This window comes from Nuphar pumila, chromosome 4 (genome assembly GCF_984573655.1).
Source record: "Nuphar pumila chromosome 4, dmNupPumi1.hap1.1, whole genome shotgun sequence".
Classification (NCBI taxonomy): domain Eukaryota; kingdom Viridiplantae; phylum Streptophyta; class Magnoliopsida; order Nymphaeales; family Nymphaeaceae; genus Nuphar; species Nuphar pumila.
The window spans coordinates 17,614,193-17,639,318 of NC_143252.1; the positions used below are offsets into that span (position 1 = coordinate 17,614,193).

Sequence of the window (25,126 nt, forward strand, 5' to 3'; positions counted from 1 at the left end):
CACTGAAAATTAAATAAAACACAGGACAACCAAACAACTACAGAAAAATATGCATGGGCCTAGATAATGCTCATTTCTATAAAAAAAGTTCAAAACTAAAATAAAATATGTATATATATTATTTATATGAAACTAACCTTTTGACCTAATTAGGGTCATAACCTTGTTAGAATGCAATAATAAAGTATCATCGATGATTCATCGAAAAAAGTGACAAAAAATAATTGTTGAAAAGTCTGGATTTTTTTGTTGAAGATCAAGCAAGTTTGGGACCGCAAAGAAACCCTAGAAAATGCGAAAATAACTCTAGAGTACAGAGAATCTCTTTTTATTTCATGAAAAACCTCTAACATAAAAATAACATTTTATATACAATTTTGCTAAGGTATTTACGGAATTACGGTCATAACGAGGTTCACAAAACTTGTTTTTGCATGCTTCGTGAAGACCACAAAAAAATATGTATGCACACATTTAAGTGAAGATTAAAAAAAAGATAAAGAAGGTTCGCACGGTTTCCCGCAACTTTGGTATAAAATATATAATTTTTTTAAAGTTATTTGTGAATTTTCAATTAACAAAGAAAATCACATAGATAACAATCTTTTGCGCTTCATGAGGTCTGCAAAAAAAAACGTATGGACCTCCTTTAAAGTGAGAGTTTGCAATACCTAACAAGCAGAGTGATATATCACACAAACTTCCTGGGTTTAACAAATACGAAGGATAAAAAAGGTTCTAACAAAGTCAGCTATTTGCAGTTTTAATCATCGGACAGATCTAGCGAATTGTGAAGTTTTTAGGAAAAACACATCCTTTTTAGCAGGTCATTTTCTGTTTGAAAATTTCTCGGACTTTTATTTATGGTTTTCAAGAGGAGTTCCTTGTCAATATTTACTGTTGGTACGCTTGATAAGCCATACACTGGGGAATCACAATGCAGCTTTGAGAATGCAGAAATGGTATCATGGGCTGTCATTCTGTTTCTTTTATGAGTTTTAAGTGGAAACAGATTTGATGACCTTTTTCTTATCGTTTATTTTTACATAGTTATATCCGGTTTATTTCCCTTAATTTTCAAACCAATATTATAATTCCACCCAAAGGAGGGCTTGCTGTAATATCAGACTAATGACATTACAGAAGAACCCTACAATGAGTTATTCTTGATGCTTGGCTACTTCATTTCCCGTGGTTCAGCTTCCGACTTCTGGCCTCTTGAATCTACCGTGTCATAACTAAATATCGGTCATTTATGTTTTAATCGATTCATTCTGAATCATCATCCTGTACCTCATATTAAAGAAGGCAGACAAATAAAAAACTATTGGAAGTTCTTGGTTTTCTAAAATTATAAACATGACGTGAATGAGCTCACTAATTTTCAGAATCAAAATACAGCATGAATGAACAGTTAGTTGACAAAATTGTCTCCATCGAATGGTGCAGCCAGACAGGTAACCAAGCACCCATGAGAAGCAGCAACTCTAAAACACTCACAGGTAGCCCCAGTATCATAGTTCACATCTCAGGCTGGTGAAGGGGAAAACTGCGGAGAACCCCATCCTCCGTTCTTTATAAATACATAATTTGGATGATACACATGAAGCCGTCCATGAAAAACAGGACCTGGGCGAGCGACCTGAGCAATCCATCAAAATGATACCCCCAATCTCAAGACCAAAAGTCACCCTTGCTTCACTGATAGTCTCTCTAGTTAAAACAAAGGGGTAAGTTAACAAAACATTGGTTTGTATTCATACAACAACAGCCTATAATAACAAGGAAACCTGAACTGAAATCCAAGATAGTTCTTATCATCGGAAAAATCCTCTTCATGAGATCTAGCAAGTGGGGATGCAGCAAAGTTCCCAAAGAAATAAAGAGGTTTGTGGTGACAGGAAAATACTCACTTATCAATTCATATGTCACTATCATGGTGGTTCCCCACAATGACATGTTTAGAAACCGAGGTCCAAATCCTCTGTAGAAGCCTCTCCAACCATCTTCCTTGAGAAGTATCTTTGCTGTCTTAATAACTGACGGTCTCCCCACACCATAATTGTCCATGACCTGTGTTCTCAAAAAGAAACAGAAAAGCATATCAACAGCAGATAAATAATCACTGAAACAGGAAATCAAGGATACACCAACATCCCACCATTACAATTTTACAGCTCAAATTATTAGCACAAAGCATTTTATGTTCTTCTGTAAGTGATGCACTGGATCTACTTATGGACAATAAAGTGAATACCTCTTAAAACTACATAAATTATTGATAAATAGGAAGAAAAGAATCCACAGAAGAAATTTGCAAGATCAACATGCTTTTAGTTGAGCAATAGCAGTAGTTGGCACAGGCCTTCACTACACTTATGCACAGAAACAACGAAATCCATTCCATCATATACATGACAAATTTCAGCTGTCTAGTAACCATAAAATGAGTCACAGATATTGCTGATAATTTGAAAATATCGGTTTTATAAATCCTTTATTTGGAAAAATAAAATATCATGATATTTTCAAAGATATTTATAGCATGATATTTTCAGTTACTTTTTTAATTTCTTTTCTATATGTTAAATGTGTCTCCTTTGTATATTTTTTTTACTTATTTCCCTATATTTTACACATGTATTTTATTACCTAAACTAAACATATTATTTTTCTTACTTATTTCAGCTATTTTTATTGTTTTTTTTTATTGCCAAGATTTTCCCATGATATCAAGACCAATACATTTGACTACGCATGAAATACCCCGGTAAGTGTAGAAAGTCAGAATTCAGCACTCAACATCCGGACTATTGATCACTGTCAAGAAAAAAACAAGAGATAAAGATACAAATTGACAAGCTATTCAGCATATTATTTCTATTCTGCCAATGTGAAGTCGAAGAAGGCTATTCGTTGTCAATCTCACAAGACCCATTTCTTCTTTTACAAAAGATGCTACAGGGTGTGTTAACAAGTTAAGACACTTAATCCATCTTTACAGTGAGAAAGCTAGTCACATGAAATACAGTATGGAAGTAATCACCTGAAGCCTCGTCTTTATTGTGTCCAACGGAGTAGTCAGAACTGATGAGCAAGCACCGGCCATGGTTCCTGCTGCAGCCTGAACAGTGACCATCTCTAGATGGGACGGGCTCTTCCCAACATCATCTCGGTATCCTAAGGTCCTATATGAGATTATATAAACTTGAATAGATCATGACATTGCTATTCCTAGTAATGAATTTAAGAAGGATTCGTAACAAAGTTGTGCTACCAGAAAACTAAATAATACCTCCAGATGAGATGATGTGCAGCACCGTATGCACCCCACCATAGTGCTGATGCGGGAGAATAGGTAACAGTTGTCATTCCAAAACCTCTGTATAATCCACGAAATCCCTCAGCCTTCAGCACTTTATGAATGGCATCAAATGGGCCATTACACACAGTCATTCCAGGAATTCCTTGCACCATTAATCGCTGGCACACCTGAGAAATATTCGATCCAGAAAACCAGTGCATGCAAAATTATTAACGACATGGACAATCACAAAAACAACTAATAGAAGTTTCCCTTTCATGAAACAAAAAGAAATAAAAACTTTTCATGACATTAGAGCCACATTTGCCAGCTGGGAAAATGAGAACCGCCTAAAGATGGTAAAATTTTCATTCTAGGATCATCATGAACATGAAAAACACTTAAAGGAATTCTTCATACTGTCCAAGGAAATCATGCCCAAAGACAGCTTTATTTTGATAAAATTTCCCATGGAGAAAGGTATTACTTCACATACTGCTTACACATTAAACACCCTCTGAACCCACAAAAAAAATTGAAAAAAAAATAAAATAAAAGGTAAACAAGACAGATGATCTATGTTGGGTTAAAGGCTTTGCCTAGTCTGTGCAAACACACACAAAAGAACCGCTAAATTTAGGTTAGATGCAGGATAGTTTTGGAGAGAGAGAGACTGCCAAGGTTACATTTGCATTTATTTATATTAAAGAAAGAAACCTTGGGGAAAAAGAATCACGTCTTATTCCAGTAAAGCTTACAATCTTTTGCACAATAGATTCTTGCAAGTCCACCATACGTCTGCACTTGCACAATAACCATGCAGCACTTCCAGTAAATCTTGGATTGTACAAAGGCTATACTTTGTCCAGGTACTGCTTTTAAGTCGTCTTGGATCGTTTCAAGCATCTAATTTTTACAGGTTAACTGTTCTTACAATTTTATTCAATAGCCCAGGCATTTTAAACCCATCATCTCGTATCATACTTGACACCAAAACCTCAAGTAAAGATGTTTAAACCAATTTTGTGAAAAAGCATGAGGCATTGCAGAAAGATCAACCATACAGACTCATTGTATGAATCGCAGAAACACACCTATAACATCTGTCGGAAGGATCTAAGATTAATGCTTAGAAAATGTTTCATGATGCACGAAGCACACCATATAAATTTTTTCCCCTTATCAGGAGCACAAATAAGACCTTAATAAAGTCTTTAAAACCAGACTCACTAAAAGTGAATAAAGGATTATAGGATCTTAACTAAAACATTTTGAACAAAAGATACAAGTAGTTTTTTTTTTGAGGTGGAGAACATATCATATCTTATGAACATGAGATACCATGATTTATTGCATCATATTGTATGATGCAATATGATTTTCGCAATATTGGTTCTAACATTCTTACATATCTCCACAGTTATAAGAAAGCATATCCTGGTTCCTTCATGAGAAAGCGTAAGTGCTCCATGTTCACAATGCTACCCATGAGAAAGGTACATGGATCCTGCAGCACTACTGTATTCATGGTATCTCTAACAACATTGATGGCATATATTTTGCAATACTTCATGATAGCAGGAGATATTGAGATTTAGAAAGTTAGAAACATAGAACGAAGTCGGCAAGGTGTACTTAAAATTAAAGATTTACAGTAACATAACATTATCAAGTAAAGAACTATCAGGAATAAAATAGAAAAGGACTCGCTTACTCACCACATCCAATGGCGCAAAATATGCACCTGAAACTAGAGTGGACACCATGCCTGCTACACCATTCGCGAATGCGATACGGGTTGCTTCGGGCATATCAGAGTTCTCCGTGGATTTTAATACCAAATCCTTTGAAACTTCAAGTGACGTTAAGTACAGTACCCTACCAGGCATTGACCCAATAGCAGATGTGCCAAAACCTCTGAAAACTCCAGGTAACCCATCATTCTTCAAAATATTCCGAAATAGTGAAAATCCATGCATGTGTTCAAAGCCAGGTCCAGCAACTTGCAATCTAGTCTTCAGAACTGCTATTGGATGGAGAAAGGCTGACTGGACAGTAAATAGGACGGCACCTATAATATGGAACCTTGTCTTGTCCAACCTTTTAGACCATGACCAAAAAGAAGATAATCAATTACAAATTCTTGTACTTGTCACCTAAATAAGTGATTCTTGTAAAACAAGATGAACATTAAGAATGATTACAAATTTGTAATTGAAACTATAATTAGCATGACTGCAGCAGAAACAATATACATTTATAAAGAACAGTCAAAATTCTTCAAAAGCATCTGTTGTCAAATCAAACAAGTGACAAATAGCTAGTAATAACTGTAAAAATATGAGTTCCTTCAAGGATGTTCACTAGATCACCGACAATGGACACTCAAAGAGTTCCACTAAAAATACTGAAATAAACATTCAAAAGAAACACAAGAAAGGTTCATACACAAATACCCACTAAATGGGTTCCAAGAACAACAGGAAAAAATAGTATTTTTATTGATTGTAATCCACACTAAAAACATACATTGAGAGGGGACAATGCCCCATATTTATACACAAAAAAAGAGATGAGAGGAGAGAGTCGCTGGGCTCCCATCGGCTCTATTTAGAGCCGTTGGGAGTCCAACGACTCTTTTGTACTGACTAGTCAATACTTTGACTAGTTGAATACAAACCAAACTAAAAATTAAAAAAGTAAAACAGAAACTAAAAAATCCTAGTCTAGTTATGATACATTATTTTTAACACTCTCCCTCAAACTTACGGTTGGATAACTGGAAGCTTGTCCAAGAGAAAGTGAAATTTAAGAGTTGCGAGATGTTTGGTAAAGAAATCTGTCAATTGATATTCCGAAGAAACATAAGGAAGATCAAGAATTTCTCTCATACATCGTGACAATCCATCTCAATGTGCTTGGTTCATTTGTGAAAGGTTTGGTTGCTTACAATGTAAATGAAACTTTTGTTGTCACTGCATAGTTGTGATGCTCCTTTAATCTGAACACTCATGTCATTCAACAATCTCCTTAACCAAACCACTTCCATAGTGGTTGTAGCCATGACTCTATACTCTGCTTCAATTGATGAAAGAGAGACTTTCTGTTGCTTCTCACACCTCCAAAAAATCAATGATTCGCCTAAAAATACATAGAAATCAATAGTTGAGCGTCGATTATTTGGATCTCCTACCAGTCTACATCAATACAAGCAATTAAATCTGAGGAAGAAGTAGACAAGAAAAGTCCTCAAAAAATAGAAGTTTTAATATATATAATAATACGCAAAACAACTCTCATATGAACTGTGGTAGAAGCATGCTGAAATTGACTTGTTGTGTAAACTGCATGCGCAATGTCAGGTCTCGTAATTGAGAGATATGACAGTGCCCCGACAAGTTGTTTGTAAAGTGTTGAATTTTCAAGTGGTTCTCCATTATCAATCTTCATTTTGACATTGACAACTTCGAGAGTGTCAGCCTTCTTCTCATCTGAGATACCAGACCTGTCAATAATATCTAGAGCAAACTTAGATTGAGTCAGCAAATAGCCTCTAGAAGAATAAGCAACTTCTATACTAAGAATTTTTTTCAAAAAAACCAAATCAGTCATTTCAAAATGTGTTTTGAGAAACCTTTTAATGTTTTTAACTCCCTGTTTATCACTTTCAGTGATGAACATATCGTCCACGTAGAGGGGAAGGATAATAAAAATTGCATAAAAAATCTTAACAAACAAAGTTGTGTCAGTCAAATAAGATTGAAAACCAAATTCAAGCATAACTGGACTAAACTTGTCATACCAAGCCCTTGGTGATTGGTTTAAGGCCATACAGGGTCGTATCTAAACAAAAAACTTTTTCTTTAGTAATAACAATGCTAGGTAGCGGTTCCATATAAACTTCTTCAGCCAAAGATTCTATTGAAAAATGCATTTTTGACATCCATTTGATGCATAGGCCATTTCTTTACAGAGGCAAGAGCTACTAAGGTCCTAACTATGGTCATTCTAGCAACTGGAACAAAAGTTTCCTCATAATCTAACACATACTCTTTAAAATATCTCTTGGCAACTAATCTGACTATATACCTTTCAAGAGTTCTGTCACTCTTGGTTTTAAGTTTATACACCCATCAATAACCTATAGGCTTTTTGCTTGGTGGAATGTCTTGAATAATCCAAGTATTCACCTTTTTTAAGGCATTTAATTTCATTGTTGTAGCTTCTACCCACTCAAGATGCTCCTCTACTCAAGCATAGTTGGAAGATTCTAAGTAGGAATATATTAATGCAATGTAGGCTTAATACTTAGGTGAAAAAGACTCATAGGATACAAATTTTTTCGAGAATTTTGACACTCTAGATGACCTTGTTTGTAGCTCTTCCTGTACTGGTATATTTTTTTAGAGCGCATGGCCTAGAGTATTGAATACAATATTGATAATTATGGGATAATTCTTCACTTATCATATCATTTTTAACTTCTTGGTTTTCATCAATATCACTATCATCAATCTTTAGAATTAAATCCAATTAAAAAAATACTCATTTGTTTCCTTAGTTTTCTTAGTTTCAAAAAAACTTTTTTTTTCCAAAAAAGATACCTTCCTTGACACATATAACTTTTTAGTTTTATAATCAAAACATCTGTAACCTTTTTGATAATTTGCATATCCTAGAAAAACATAAGGAATAGTACGAGAGTTTGTCATTTTTGTCAGAAAAAAAGAAACACTTGCATCCAAAAACCCTTAACTTAGAGTAATTTGAGATTTGTTTGAAAAGTTTTTCAATAAGAGATACATTTTTTAAGGAAGAAGATGGCATTTTGTTAATAAGGTAAACTGCAGTTAGATTGGCTTTAGCCCAAAAAACTTTAGGTACTTGATTTGTAATAAGTAAAGTCCTTGTTGTTTCTATAATATGTCTATGCTTCTTTTTAACTAAACCGTTTTGTTGAGGGGTATAGGGACATGATCTTTTATGTGTGATACCGTATATATTTAATAATCTTTAAATTCTTTTGATAAAAGCTCTCCTCCTGAATCAGTGCGAAAGATAGAAATATCATTCTTAAATTGATTTTTGACTCGATTATGAAATATTTGGAAGTGTGAGAAAATTTCATACTTATGTTTAAGAAAATAAATCCAAGTGTCTCGTAAAATCATCCACAAAAATTATATAATATATAAAGCCACCATTTGATATAACAGGTGCAGGTCCCCAAATATCCGAATGTATTAATTCAAGTGGTCGAGAAGAAACAAAGGTTCTTTATTGAAAAGGTAATCTCTTTATTTTATGAAGAATACAATTTTCACATGTAAAATTTTCAAAATTACAAAAAAAAATCATCTTTGAAAAAAATTGGTTCTTGGATACATTAGGATGGCCAAGTCTCTTATGCCATAGATCCAAATCTACTTTCTTAACATTACAACAAAATGTATTCTTGGGTATTTCAAAAAAATCCATGTAGTATAAGACTCTATCTCTATGACCTTCCCCAATCAGCTTCCCTGACTAGTGATCCTGCACTCGACAACCACAAGAGGAGAAGGAAACATTACATCGATGGTCAGATAATTGAGAAGCAGATAAAAGATTTAAGTTAAATTTAAGAATATATCTAATTTGTAGAATACAAAATCTTGTTGAATTTTGAGAGATATTTTCAAATTTTTATATTCCTTTTATCTCAATAGATGTTCCATCGGCTGTGAAAATATTTGACCCACTTGAATTATGACATTCGGATAACATATCAGTATTTGGTGTCATATGAAAAGAGGCACCTAAGTCAAGAAGCCAAAGAGATTTACCAGGATCGGAGACACCGAAAGAAGAGACCGCAACTCCAGTAGATGAAGATGCTCCTTTGAGTAGAGGTCAAAGTGCCTCCACTAATTGCGTTAAGGACATGTTTCCAATGAATGGTTCACTTGATTCTTGTGGATGTCCAATCGAGACAACTTTCTTCTCATAGAGCTTCTTTAATTTTGGACAATATGTTTTTACATATCCCGGTTCACAATAATAATAACAAATAACTTTCTTTCAAACTCATTTCCTTGCTTCTCATCATTTGTCCTTCCATAGTGTGAGGGTTTGTAGGTATGCACATAGTTTTTCGGTCTAGATACGGCTAGGACCGAGTCATCATCATACTTGAGATTATCTTTTTAGGCCTATTTTCCTTCATACTTAATTCTTCTATCGTATCTTCTATCGAAAAAACTTTCCCTCGATGAAGAAGAGCGGATTTGGTGGAATCTCAATCCATCACAACAACAACTACGCCTTCATCTCAAAATAATTGGGGTCGGCGATATGAATCAAAAAAGAAAATCATTTTGGGTCATCCACATGAATCCTTCTCCTCCAATCATTTCTATCCAATGCCATGTCCTCGGTGAGGTTCAAAGCATTCATATCCCTTTTTATCACCTCCATCCATGTCTTCCTAGGCCTACCCTGACCTCTTTTAACTAATATATTTTCCCATTTCTCCATCCTTCTAACTCGAGCATCATTAGGCCTTCGCCGAATATGTCCAAAACACCGTAAATGATTCTCTCTCATCTTATTTTCAATGGGTGCAACGCCTACCTTCTTACGTATCTCCTCGTTCTGAATCTTATCTTTTATTGTATTTCCACACATCCATCTCAGCATACACATCTCAGCTACACTCATTTTTTGAATATGATGTCTCTTGGCAGCCCAACATTCCGTACCATATAGTAAAGCAGGCCAAATCGTCGTCCTATAAAACTTTAACTTCAACCGCAATGGCATTCTACGAACGCACAACAATCTCAATCGATTAATAAATTTAATCCATTAATAAATTAAAAAAATGCTCCGTATCTATTTGATTTTGATGAAGTTCTATGTCTTCCGAACAATGCCATTTTGGTTTAAGAAGAGCCAACTCTTCCCATAATTCGGACAAACTATTATAGTATTCTCTAATGCTTTTGTTCCTTTGAACCATATTTCGTACATTATCTTGTAAATTGTACACATGTGCAATATCTTTAAGAGAGTACATTCTCTTAAGATAATCTCATGCATTGTTTGCATGTTCAAGTTTTGCAAGACTTGAACACTTCTTGATGTCAACGCTACTAATGAGCCAAGACATAATCTTGGCATATCCCACTCTCCATTCCTTTCACTTTTTCTCGTAAGTGGTTATGGTCTATATCTTTCTATCGCACTTCTAACGTATTTTTATCTCTACGTGAGTATGTAATTGATTCATTAACAACTTCTACTGGTTGAACAGACAGGGGAGCTTCATTATCAACATTTTCATTATTTGTCTCATCGTCACTGAAGAAATCTTTATTCTTATTTAGTAATTCAAATAAAAAGGAGTAATCGGCATTATCGGGGAGGGTTGAGTCCTCAAAACCACTTTCATTTTTCAAAAAGGTGACGTTCCTTGAGACGTACAGTTTATCATTCTGAAGGTCATAACACCTAAAACCTTTTTGTGTTTCTGAATAACCAAGAAAAGCACAGGGAATGGCTTTAGGAGATAACTTATCATTTTTATCAGTGAGAACAAAACATTTGCAGCCAAAGATTCGTAATCTGTTATAATCAAGTTCTTTTTTATATAAAACTTCAAAAGAAGATATTTGGCTTAAATTTTTAGAAGGAAGACGATTTATAAGATAGACAGAGGTCAGGGCAGCTTCGGCCCAAAATCTTTTTGGAATCTTTTGAGAAATAAGTAGAGTCCTTGTAGTTTCAATAATATGTCTATGCTTTTGTTCGGCTTGAGGACTTTTGGAACAAGATCTTTGATGAATGATCCCATTACTCTATACAATAACAACAACAACAACAACAACAACAACAACAACTACACCTTCATCCCAAAATAATTGGGGTCGGCGATATGAACCAAAAAAGAAAATCATTATGGGTCTTCCACATGAATCCTTCTCCTCCAATCATTTCTATCCAATGCCATGTCCTTGGTGAGGTTCAAAGCATTCATATCCTTTACTATCACCTCCATCCATGTCTTCCTAGGCCTACCCCGACCTCTTTTAACTAATATATTTTCCCATTTCTCCATCCTTCTAACTGGAGCATCATTAGGCCTTCGCCGAATATGTCCAAACCACCGTAAACGATTCTCTCTCATCTTATTTTCAATGGGTGCAACGCCTACCTTCTTACGTATCTCCTCGTTCCGAATCTTATCTTTTATTGTATTTCCACACATCCATCTCAGCATACGCATCTCAGCTACACTCATTTTTTGAATATGATGTCTCTTGGCAGCCCAACATTCCGTACCATATAGTAAAGCAGGCCTAATAGTCGTCCTATAAAACTTTCCCTTCAACCGCAATGGCATTCTACGATCGCACAACACTCCAGTTGCACTTTTCCATTTCATCCACCCAACCTTTATCCTATGATTTACATCTCCATCAATTTCTCAATACTTTTGAATGATAGATCCCAAATATTTGAAACAATCATCCACCGGTATTTCTTGCTCACCAAGCTTCACTACACTCTCATCATTACTTCGTTGCTTACTAAACCGACATTTCATGTATTCTGTCTTACTCTTACTCAACTTAAAACCTCTTGCTTTCAATGTTTGTCTCCATAATTCTAACTTAGCATTAACCCCAGCTCTAGACTCATCAATCAAAACAATATCATCAACAAACAACATACACCACAACACATTTTCTTGAATTGATCTCGTAAGCTCATCCATCACTATAGCAAATAGGAAAGGGCTTAAAGCAGATCCTTGATGTAACCCAACCGTTATAGGAAAATTGGTTGTCACCCCTCCACAAGTGCGAACATAGGTTACTACTCCTTCATACATATCTTTAATTATTTTAATGTACTTGAGAGAAACACCTTTCTTCATCATTGTCCACCAGAGAACGTCCCTAGGTACTCTATCGTATGCCTTCTCTAAATCAATAAAAACCATATGCAAATCTTTATTCCTCTCTCTATTTCTCTCGATAAGTTGTCTAAGAAGATGTATAGCTTCCATAGTTGATCTTCCAGGCATAAAACCAAATTGATTCTCCGATATCATGACAACCTTCCTCAACCTAGACTCAATCACCTTCTCCCAAAGTTTCATAGTATGACTCATGAGTTTTATACCACGATAGTTTGTGCAATCTTGTATATCACCCTTATTTTTATATAGAGGCACCAAAGTACTCTTCCTCCACTCATTAGGCATCTTATTTGTCCGCCAAATCTTGTTAAAAATATTTGTCAACCATTCTAAACCTTTCTCTCCCAAGCATTTCCAAGCCTCGATAGGAATACCATCTGGTCCAACTGCCCTTCTTGATTTCATTTTCTTCAAAGCCTCTGCAATTTCTTTCTTTTGAATCTTGCGCATGAAGTCATGATTCATCTCATGAAAAGGAATAGAGAAGTCTCCAAGATCCTGAGCATGACTTTCATTAAATAGCTTATCAAAATAATTTTTCCATCTCTCCTTAATCTCCTCATCTTTGACTAAAACCCTTTGTGTTTCATCTTTGATACATCTAACCATACCCAGATCCCTCGATTTCCTATCTCTCATCTTTGCAAGCCTATAAATATCCTGAATCTGTCAACCATTCTAAACCATTACTCTCTATATAGTCTTTAAATTCATTTAAGAGGAATTCACCCCCTGAATCTATTCTAAAGATTTGTAACTTTCTATTGAATTGGGTTTCTATCGTTACATGAAAATTCTTAAAAGTGAAAAAGACTTCATGCTTATATTTTAGAAAGTATATCCAACTGTATCTTGAATAGTCATCAACATAGATAACATAATATGAAAACCCTCCCTTAGATACTACAGGCACGGGTCCCCATACATCCGAATGCACAATTTCAAAAGGCTTAGTTGAAAACATAGATCTTGATCCAAAATGTAAGCTTCTCATTTTCCCAGAATACAATCATTACAACTGAAATTTTCTTTACATAATGTTTTAGCAAAATGAATATGAGAAAGCTTATCAATATTTGGATGCCCAAGGCGTTTATGCCAAACATTTATATCTTTATGTTGGGCAATGTTACAAAAAAAAGTTTTTGGAACTTAAAGAGATTCCATAAAATAGAGGTCACCCTTCCTAGAGCCTTCCCCAATCAACTTTCCGGACTGGCGATCCTGTATCCAACATTTATGTGATGAAAATTTTATATCACATCCAAGATTCGAAAGTTGAAAGACAGAAAGCAAGTTCAAATTTAATTTTGGAATAAATCTAACTTTGGGAACAAAAAAAACTTGTTTTTCAAAATCTTCAATTCCCTTAATTTCAAGAGAAGCCCCATCCGCAGTAGAGACAAATGATGGTGAGGGTTTTTTAGAATAGTTGGTCAATGTAAAAGCATTTGGAGTCATATGAAAGGATGCACTTGAGTCTAAAAGCCAAAGAATTTTACCTGAAAGAGAGAAAGAGGACGCAACGGCTCCAAAAATAGATCCCTTGAAGAGTGGTTGAAGAGCTTCAATAATTTGATTTATAGATAGATTGGCATTGTTGGAGGAAGGCAACGTCTCCTCTTTAAAGGTTGTTGACATTGCCACCATCTTTTTCCACTTGGGACACACGAGTTTTATGTGCCCTGATTCTTTACAAAAATGACACACGATTTCACTATACTCTCTTCTTCCATATTGTTCGTTATTTTCTCTTCCTCCTTGATTTTTGTTGAAGTGAAGAGGTTTACAAGGTTTAACATTGCTCCCCGATCTAGATACAACGTAAGCTCCCTCATCCTCGTTTTTAGAGGAGACAACCAAAACATTTTGATTGGTTTTATTCATTCCCAATCTAGTCTCTTCTACACTTAATTTGGTAAGAACATCTTATAAAGGTGAAGAAGAAAAGGAAGATAAAAGAGAGGATCTAGATTGTTCGAATTCGGGTCTAAGCCTATTTAGGAAATTAAAAAAGTGATCATCTTCAAGCTATGTCACATGGGTGCGGGTGCAGGGATTCGACACTTCCAAAAAACCCGGGTGCGACAGGGGCAAAAATGTAATATATATATATATATAAGGGGGTTCCCCCCGGCGCCCCCCCCCCCCAAGATTTTTTTTTTAATTCCGCAGCCCATTTCATAGGGCAAAAAAATAAAAATAAAATAAAATAAATGGACCAAATGACCCTGGGTGCAGTCAACGCACCCAAGGTCGGGTTGACCGCACCCACATCGAGTCGCATCGACGTGGGTGCGGCACCCTGCTAGCCGAATCCCTGTTACATAGTCTTCAAGTTGTTTTTGCCTTAGGTCGATTGCCTTTCCACTCCATTCAGGTTCGAGGATAGCAAGTTCATCCCATATAGCGGATAATTCGACAAAATACTCTCTAACCGACATCTCTCCCTGTTGTAGAGTTAAAGCCTTCTTTTGGAGGTAATACTTATAGAACAAGTCTCTTGACGTATACATTCGTTCAAGATACTCCCATACTTGATAAGCTTTCTTGAATTTCAATATATTGGCATTAATCTTGGTTTTTACCGAAGAGAAAAACCACGGAAAAATTTTGTAGTTTTTCATCTCCCACTCTTCATGCCCTTTATTGTATTCTTGAAACACCTTTTCTCTTTCTTTACCGTCAAGGACCTTCATCTCTCCTCTCTCAATGGTAGTAATTTTAGGTTCGGGTTCGGGAATAGTTCTTTGAACATATCCCCAAAGACCCTTACCTTTGATATGAACCTCCATATTTTCGGCCCATACATGATAATTAGATCCATTTAATTTGAAGCCAAGAGAGAAGTGGGAGTCCTTTTCGCCCATTAGAGAGAAGAAAAAGAGAAAGAGATGCGTACCACAATAAGATATAAGGTCCTACTTGAGGTAGGATGCTTCTAAAATATTGAATGAAGAAACGAGTCTTCACCCCAATCACCCAAACTTGATGGCATGCTTTTCGAGGCACCCAATAGAGAGAACAAAACACACGATCTTCTTTTCTCCCAACCAAGCTCTGATACCATGTAAAAATATCTTCAAAGATGTGCACTACAAACACAAGCTCCACGAAGGGATATGTGTACAAAGACACACCAAGAACACTTGAATAAAAAGTACATAAAGGTACAAAGAAAACACTTGAAATGCAAAAGATTGAATCTATTGAGCAAAGGTGAGCACAAAGGCTCCCAAAAGAATGAATACAATTAGAGGGGGGACACCCCTATTTATAATACAAGAGGAGACCAAAAAGGAGGGGCTCTTACTAGACGTTGGAGCCCCTCTAACGGTTAGAAATCTAACTGTTGGAGGGGGGTCCAACGTCTCCCCCTCCTTTGACTTTTAGTCAAAAAGGTGAAAAAGAAAAGAGAAAAAGAAAAAGAAAAAGAAAAAAGGAAAGAGAGAAAAAAAGAAAATGAAGAAAAGTTACATGCACATTCACAAGGGTGAATACGCGTAAAATGGAAAATGACAGAAATGCCCCTGGAGCAAATATATATATATATATATATATATATATATATATATGTATGTATGTATATATATATGTATGTATGCATATGTATCCCTCTCTCTCTCTATATATATATATAAATATATGTATACATGATATAATTTAACAACACCATTGTAAGGATACCACAGATTATCAGATACGGAGTTTAGGGCAATAGCAGAGAAGGCTTTAGTAATATAAAAGAATTGATGAGCTATATGATCATATCATCCGCAATATTGGCATATGACTTGCGCACCGAAGGAATCACTAGAACTCGAAGGATTACAGTTGGTGACTCCATTATTGAATCAACGACCTTGACCACCACGACCACGGCCAACCCTGCCACAGAATGTAAATTTATTTCTACCTCGTCCTCTCTCACCAAAAAAGGTTGCAACTGTGGCATTATTTTGAATTGGCTGACTTGGTTTGGGTCGAATCAAGGCAAGCCTATATTCTTGATTTAACAACATATCAAAAATATCAACGAACATAGGTAAATACTTAGATGGAACAATAGTGATCGTGGTTATAAAGCTTTCATACTTAGTTGAGAGACCATTAAGGGTCGACTGGACAAGATCACTGTCACCAGCTTCCTCTCCTGCAGCCATTAAAGAATCGGCCATCAACTTCACCTTATTTAAGTAATCAACCATATCATCTTCGTCTTTCTTAATGTTTCTTAACTGATCCTTGAGCTGAAGGATTCATAGAGAGGATTGAGAAGCATAGGACTTCTCAAGAACAAACCATGCATCATGAACCATAGGGATTCTAATGATTTGGCTCCAAAGAGATTCAGACACAATTGCTTTGATCCAACTCAAGACAAGTTGGTCAGCCCTCTACCAAGATTGGTATTTAGGGTTCATACAAACATAATCATCTTTTCCAGATGTCACATACTTAGATGGAGCAGGATACAAACCATTTACGAACTTAAACAAATCTCGACATTTCATAACTGATTCAATTTGATTCCTCCGTAACAAATAGTTATTTCAATCCAGTTGTTGAGAATAGGTGGTTTTAAGTAGAGTTATCTTTCATTAAGGTGCTTTTTGTAATTTAGTTCTTTATAATGGGGCTTTATTGTAATTAGGTCTTTAAGCCTCTCTCTATTTAACATAGAGAGAGGCCCTAATCGTATTATGAGTTCTGAGGTTTTCTTTGCAGCCGTCTCTCTCTCTTTCTCTCTTCTCTCTCTCTCTCTTCTCTCTCTCTCTTCTCTATTTCTAGGGTCCAGGCCATCGTCTACATGGTATCAGAGCTGTACCGACCGTGGGAGCGTGATCGTGGGAGCGTGATCGAGTCTGATCAAGGCTCGATCGATAGTGGAGGCCATCAGATCGTGGAGGCCACCAGATCTGTCAACAGATCTAATGAGTAAAAGGAAAAATATCTAATCAGGTCAGCGATGAATTTTTTTTTTTCTGGATCTGTTGACAGATCTGATCACGCAGTTGGTCGTGGATGCTTGCTGTGAGTTCGCAGCTTCTTGTCGTGGATGCTTGCTGTGAGTTCGCAGCTTCTTTTATCATTTCATGACTGCCTACTGTCTCGGTTTCGTGGCTACCTGTTGGGAGTTTGTTGGGAGTCTGATTACTGTTGGTGATTTTACATATGGTTGGGGGCCTGTTTTGTGTATCTTGATATCGTGGTTGTGTGGAGTTTGATTGGTGCTGGTACTCTTTGCACTGAAAATGTTTTGTGTATCTTGATATCGTGGCTGTGTGGAGTTTGATTGGTGATATCGTGGCTGTGTGGAGTTTGATTGGTGCTGGTACTTCCTGCTTATTTTTTTTTCTCCAGCAATCCAACTCTTAGTGGTGTTGCTCGAGAAAAATTAATGACGTATTGTCAAACTGTATATGTCTGGGGAGCTGCCCCTGTTATGAAAATTTTTTCTGCATATGCAGAAGTCGAGTTAGCTATGAATCACTGAAGTGCTGAATTATCTGTCTGCTTGTGGGCTGTTGCTCACTACTGTAGTGGGTTTTTTTTTTATTGTTGTTCGTAAGTGAACAACTGCTGGTTGGAATATCAGTTGGCGTGTGGGTGTAACACGCGGTTTTTTTTTTTGGATAGTGTGGAGACTGTCCAGTTTTTTTTTACCTGCAGTATGGCTGAAACTTCGAAAGGTGATTCAAAATTGGAACATATGGGAGAATATAAGGCATTTGCCAATCCCTTTTCGTACGGCTCGTCTGTGAGGTTAAATGAAACCAACTATGCCAGGTGGTCCAGAACATTTATGATGTCGGTATCTGGACATCGTAGAAAACATATCTTGTTGGAAGATGGACCCACTGAAAAGGTGGGAAAATATGTTACTTGGGATGAAGATAATGACATAGTCATGTCATGGATTATGAATAGTGCCGAACCCCATATTGCAGATGGTTTAATTTATTATAATACCGCCAAACAGATGTGGGACAATCTTCGAGATACATACTCACAAGAAACTAATGTGAGTCGTATCCTACAAGTCGAATAGGAAATATACAATTTACAGCAGGGAGATCAAACCTTGGCCCAGTACTATGCCTCCGTAAAAGCTGCTTTTGAAAGACTTAATGCTCACAGACCTCTCTGTTGTTCGAAACAAAAGGATCATCAAGAACAAACTATGGTTGCTAGGTTTCTTACAGGTTTATCTTCAGAATTTTCTGTTGCAAAAGTCCAAATGTTGACTGGGTCGGATGTGCCTACTCTTGCTGAGGCATATAACCGTCTAAGCAGACTTGCTATATCTCTTCCACATTCTCAGCCTGTGACTCAGTCTTCTGCCTTAGTTGTCTCATCTGGTTATGGACGTGGAAATCTTCAGAACATCAGAGGACGAGGTCGCGGCCGAGGTGTGGGAGGCAGAGGAAAGCTTCAATGTACATTCTGTGGAAAATCTGGACATTTAGAAGATCGTTGCTGGGATAAGCATGGCCGACCAACCTCATCTTCATCAAAGTCATATGCTCCTAGAGCTAATACTACTTCTCTCGAGGCAACAAAGGCACAAGACAATATTTCTGCAAGTGACAGTAGTATAACCCTCAGTCGTGCTGAATATGATGAGCTGATAGCTCTTCGTCCTTTGAGCTCTACCTCTCCTGTTGCTGGTGTTGCCTATTCAACCGGAAATCTTCTTCATCCGACTGACAGTAAGTGGATTATTGATTATGGTGCATCCAGGCATTTGTGTGGAAATTCACTTGTTTTTTCAGATCTGAAGGATATTAAGGCTCAGCTTGGAGTCTCATTAGCCGATGGGAGTACCTCCCCGGTTGTTGGTCAGGGAAATATTTCTATATCCTCCTCATTACAGTTGAAAAATGCTCTTCATGCCCCAAAATTTCCTCAGAGTTTACTTTCTGTGAGTTGTCTTGTAAAAGAACAAAACTGTAGAGTAATATTTGATCCAATGGGTTGTCATTTTCAGGATTTGCTGACGGGGAAGAAGATTGGTGGAGGCTATGAAGAAAATGGAATCTACTACTTACATCATCCAATGGGTACTGTGCATGCAGCGGTGGACCATTCATTTAGTCCTGTTCAGTGGCATCGTTGTCTTGGTCATCCTTCATTGTCAAAGCTTCGTTCGGTCTTTCCTCAGATTCCCTCCACCGCATCATTTCAGTGTGAAGCATGTCAGCTGGGCAAGCATCATCGCAGTTCGTTCCCTTCGAGTCAGAGTCAGTCTAGTAATAAAGTCTTTGAACTTCTTCATGCAGATGTATGGGGTCCTAGTAAGATTCCTACTAGGACTCAGTGTCGATACTATCTAGTTATTGTTGATGATTTCTCTAAGTTATCATGGGTGTTTTTAATAAAGGAACGATCTGATGTTCCAAATATTATCAAATCTTTAATTCTTGAAATAAAGACTCAGTTTGAATCCAGTGTCAAGATTGTTCGCACTGATAATGCTCTCGAGTTTAAATCAAAAAGTCTGTTGCAATTTTACCATGATAGTGGCATCCAACCCCAAACTTCCTGTGCCTATTCATCTCAACAAAATGGGGTGGCTCAGCGAAAACATCATCACCTACTTGATATTGCCAGGACCATTATGATCCAATCAAATGTTCCTGCGTTATACTGGGGAGATGCAATTACAACTGCTTGCTATCTGATCAACCGCATGCCTTCCTCTTCTGTGGGTGATCAAATTCCAATTCATATCCTAAAACCAAATACCCCTCTTTTCTCCCTCTCGCCCAAAGTGTTTGGATGTGTTTGCTTTGTACACAAACTTGGCCCTGACCGTGATAAATTAGCTGCTCAAGCTACAAAGTGCATATTTATAGGTTATCCCAAAAATCAAAAGGGATATCGATGTTATGATCCTACTTTTCGCCGAGAGTATGTCAGTGCGGATGTGTCTTTCTTGGAATCCACTCCATATTACTCTAATACTGGTTCCCCGCTGCAGGTTGATCCAGCTGAGTCTTGCCCATTACCTATACCCCCTTTTCCCTTGGAATCCGTGCCCTCATTCCCGAACCACACTTCATCCTCTTCCAGATTTCATAATCCTCCATTGGTATATGTGCGTAGAGATCCACCTCCTCAAGTGCCTCCCTCTTCTTCCCCTGAGGTAAGTTCTACTGACAATAATGATCTTCATGATGATGATAACAGCCCGATTGCTCTACGAAAGGGGACACGACAATGTACTTTATATCCCATGTCTCGTTTTGTCTCTGAAGCCAGAATTGGAAATCAGATGAAATCTTTTATTTCAGCTTTATCTGCTGAAGTTATTCCTCGGAACTATCAGCAGGCCGAGATTCATACTCACTGGAAGAGGGCTATGCAAGAAGAAATGGATGCCTTAATATCTCAGCATACTTGGGACCTAGTTGATTCCCCTGCAGATGCTGACATTGTTGGATGCAAATGGGTATATACGATAAAGTACAAATCTGATGGTTCCATTGAACGGTACAAGGCCAGATTAGTAGCCAAAGGGTATACTCAGACATATGGTATTGATTTCTTTGAAACTTTTTCTCCTGTTGCACAAATGGGTACCATTCGTCTTGTTCTCTCAGTAGCTGTGCAGCATGGTTGGAGCCTGTCTCAATTAGATGTGAAAAATGCATTTCTATATGGGGACCTATCTGAAACTGTTTACATGCAACAACCTCCAGGATTCGAGGTTGAGGGGGAGTGTCGGAAGGTGTGTAGATTGAAAAAGGCAATTTATGGCTTGAAACAAAGTCCTCGTGCATGGTTTCAGAAGTTGTTTGAAGTAATGTTAGGTTTTGGCTTTAATAGGTCAGTAGCAGATCATACACTATTCATAAAGAAAACTAGCTCTGGCATAGTTGTTATGGTGGTATATGTGAATGACATCATTCTTACAGGTGATGATGTGAAAGCTATTGAAGCCACAAAGGCTCATCTTCACAAACACTTTGTTACAAAAGACCTTGGTTCACTCAGGTATTTTCTGGGTATAGAAGTTGCCAGGAGCCGTGAAGGGATGGTTTTGTCTCAACGAAAGTATGTTCTTGACTTATTAAAGGAAACAGGAATGTTGGGAGCTAAACCAGCAAGAAGGGTCAAAACTGGTTGATAGCAAAAGCTATCGCTCCCTAGTTGGGAAACTACTGTATGTAACTGTGACCAGGCCAGATATTGCTTTAGCAGTGAGTAAAGTCAGTCAGTTTATGGACAAACCTACTGAGGTACACTAGAATGCAGCTATTATGATTCTCAGATATCTAAAATCTTCTCCTGGAAAGGGGTTATTGTTCAAGAAAGGTGGACCTCTGGATATAGTGGCCTATTCTGATGCTGACTATGCAGGATCTGTAGTAGATAGAAAATCTACCACAGGATTTTGTGTGTTCCTGGGAGACAACTTAATCTCTTGGAGAAGTAAGAAGCAAAATGTGGTTTCGAGGTCTAGTGCAGAATCAGAATATCGGGCTATGGCCCAAACAGCTGCTGAATTGATGTGGGTTCGTACTGTGCTTCTTGATCTCCAGGTGAAGGTTTCTTCTCCGATGACCATGATGTGCGATAACAAAGCTGCAACATATATAGCGAACAATCCTGTATTTCATGAGAGAACAAAGCACATTGAGGTTGATTGCCACTATGTAAGGGATATGGTTCAAGCGGGTCATATCACTACCCAATATCTAAAGTCGGAAGACCAAGTTGCAGATATGTTCACAAAACCTCTTGCCAGACCAAATTTTTCAAAAATGTTGTGACAAGCTGAGCATGATTGATATCTATGCTCCAGCTTGAGGGGGAGTGTTGAGAATAGGTGGTTTTAAGTAGAGTTATCTTTCATTAAGGTGCTTTTTGTAATTTAGTTCTTTATAATGGGGCTGTATTGTAATTAGGTCTTTAAGCCTCTCTCTATTTAACATAGAGAGAGGCCCTAATCGTATTATGAGTTCTGAGGTTTTCTTTGCAGCCGTCTCTCTCTCTTCTCTCTCTTTCTCTCTTCTCTCTCTCTCTCTTCTCTCTCTCTCTTCTCTATTTCTAGGGTCCAGGCCATCGTCTACACCAGTTATTTGAAACTAAACTCGAGAAAGTATTACACTGACCATAGAACCGGTTGAGCCTGATTGTGAAGTCATTAGATCTTGAATCTAAACACATCAGAACTCTCGTACGCAGCTTGGGACACGGCTTCCTGGGATGTGTACGATGTCTGGGACACCGTTGAAACATGTGTGAGGCGTGGGACACTGTTGGGTCACGGCAACCTGGAACATGGTTGCTGCAGACACACTGCTGCACTTGGGACACGACTGCCTGGATCACGGTTGCTGCACATGCACTGCAACACTCCTTCATGCACACAGAATCACCCAGAAACGCTGGTGGCTGGCTAGGACACGATTCCAGCACCACATCACCTCTCAAACACGATCAGCGTGATCGGTCTATTATGGCTCTGATACCAAAATACAATCACACACACACAAGAGACTCATGAATATTAACATGGTTCGGTTCGTTGAATAACCTAAGTCTGCGGCTCCCTAACTCTCACCCCTCTTCCTCTTATTATTTTTCAAGAACCCAATACATATATATATATACACAAGGAGGCTGTTAGGAGTTTCCTATTCAGCTCCTAAAACCAAACCTCAAAAACGTCAACTTAGCCAAGGACTCTTATCTTGATGAGAGTCCTTTTGGAAACAAGTTTCTTGTTTACATATGGCACTTGGTTTCACTGAGAAACTTTCTTGATTACATATGAAACTTGGTTACTTATTTAGTAGGATCGGTTTCATTAACATGACACCTTAACCGTCGTGAGTGTGATCCTAAAGTCACAAACCTAGAACATTAACTGGATTTCCCTTCCATTAACTCAACACATAAGGACACGCCCCAGAAAGATGCGATCATCAAACGCAAACATAACCTTCTAACAGAAGAAGCACTTCAAGCTTTCCCACGAGGTAGAATTTCTTCAGCGACACCACTAAACACTAAAAACCATTAAAATGCCCATTCGGTTGAGAACAAGCAAAACCAATCAGCACGTAAAAGAAGACTCCCAAGTCACCGGAGGCGTCGCAGTCAAGCTGCCGATGGCAACAAGATCAGCCTCACAGCGACCAAGCATGAATAAAAAACAGAATTAAGCCTTCATTTCTAGATGATCATATAGGAAGAGAAAGCACAAGTGAGGCCATCATTGATCACCGACCTCATTCTATTTATAGAAAGAAACTCTTTTTTTCCATAAATTAGAAAGGAAAACTAAGGTTTTGTGAGCCCATCATTGATCACCCACCTCATTCTATTTATATAACGAAACCCTTTTTTCCATAAATTAAAAAGGAAAACTAAGGTTTTGTGAGCCCTGATGATTCTTATCTAAAACAAACTCAATGAATCACACAGATTCATTGCTGAAAAAGCAAGAGAAACTTTATCCGAAAAGAGAACTAGAATCAGAAATTAAGAGCAACTAAGCATAAATAGAACTACGAAGTAAAAGCCTAAATTTTCAAAAAGAAAAAAACTGAATGAAGAATCTTTGGAGAGAGAGAGAGAGAGACCTGTCCCAGTTGATATCCGTTTGGGAGAGACTGAGCTCGGGAGCCGCCTCCGCCTCCACCGCCATCGTCCCCCACTGTCTCCCCGCCAATACTAACGGTCGGGATTTATAACCTTCTACTTCTAGGATTTTCCTGGATTTTCTTTTTATTTTTCCTTTTTTTGCTCTTCCGTTCTGTGTCCTCTACTTTAGGAGGAGGAGAGGGGTAGGTGCGTCTGAGAGGGGCAGAAGAAACTTATGGGTCTTCGCCACGCTTCTCCATTTTGAACGAAGGGTCGGAGAGACGGACGTGTAACCGGTAGGACCGGAAATGTTAATATCGCTGAAATACCCTTGTCCTTTTAGCTTAAGGCCTTTGCAAAGACTGCGTCGGGAGCGCTCGAATCGCGGACCCGCGTGGACAGGATAAGCCGGGAAGTCAACGCATGTCCGCGAACAGGACCCGCGTGGACTGCGTCCTTTTTGTTAAGATTTATTTGAACATTATTCGGCAAAGAAACTCTTTTTGCAAGTGAAGTAAGTATTAGTTTTGCATGTTAACTTGTTTATTTTTTTGTTAAGTTTGCATGTAATTGTTTGTTTGTTACCGCGAGTTTACTATGTAGCATTTAGTAAGATTCATAAAAAGAATCTAAGTTGCTATAAAAAGAGTCAACTTGTCAAAGATCTTTTACCTTATTCTGTATTTTTCTATGAGTTATAAAAATGATGCTTATATTGTTTTACTACCGGTTAATAAAAACTAACTGGTAAATCTTGTTTGTTCACAACAAATTATCGCAACTAAAGGGAAGTGAGGTGAGGCAACTAACTGCTTAGAGAGCACCGACTTGCCGTATCATTTTCTTGATGTTTTCAATGTATGTTTTTACACAACTTTGCATACTTACAAATAAATTTTCATGTGCACAACGACGTTATATTATATTTATATTACAACTTTTAATTCCTTTCAACTGGGGCAATGAGCACTGGGTTCTTTGGAAAATGAATATCAAGGAAAATGACCTCAGGTTATACAATTTCATGCCAAGCACATATTTAGTAGATAAAAATCTCAAACAAATAGTATGATAACATAACTTGCTCAACAATATACTTGTTTTTTTGTGTATGTTTGTTATCTTCTTTTTTGTTTATGTTTGTTATTTCTTTTTTGTGCATATGTATTACAACTTTATTTTTTTAGCGCAATTTAGGTTTGACTATTATAAAGATTGAACGACGTAGAGGATAGAGGGTATTCCTCAACAAGAGAAGA

General features: G+C 37.4%; 1 protein-coding gene across 1 annotated transcript; it reads right to left on the reverse strand.

The window, feature by feature from the left end:
• Positions 1-1,319: 1,319 nt before the first annotated feature.
• LOC149839540 (uncharacterized) lies at positions 1,320-24,073 on the reverse strand. The gene is made up of 6 exons (XM_090004171.1): positions 23,867-24,073; positions 5,023-5,404; positions 3,296-3,492; positions 3,047-3,188; positions 1,914-2,073; positions 1,320-1,713 (listed from the first exon to the last, which is right to left on the reverse strand). Exons 1-6 carry the CDS (start codon positions 23,929-23,931, stop codon positions 1,688-1,690), a joined length of 972 nt encoding a protein of 323 aa, XP_089860297.1. The 5' UTR covers positions 23,932-24,073; the 3' UTR covers positions 1,320-1,687.
• Between the last annotated feature and the right edge of the window lie 1,053 nt (positions 24,074-25,126).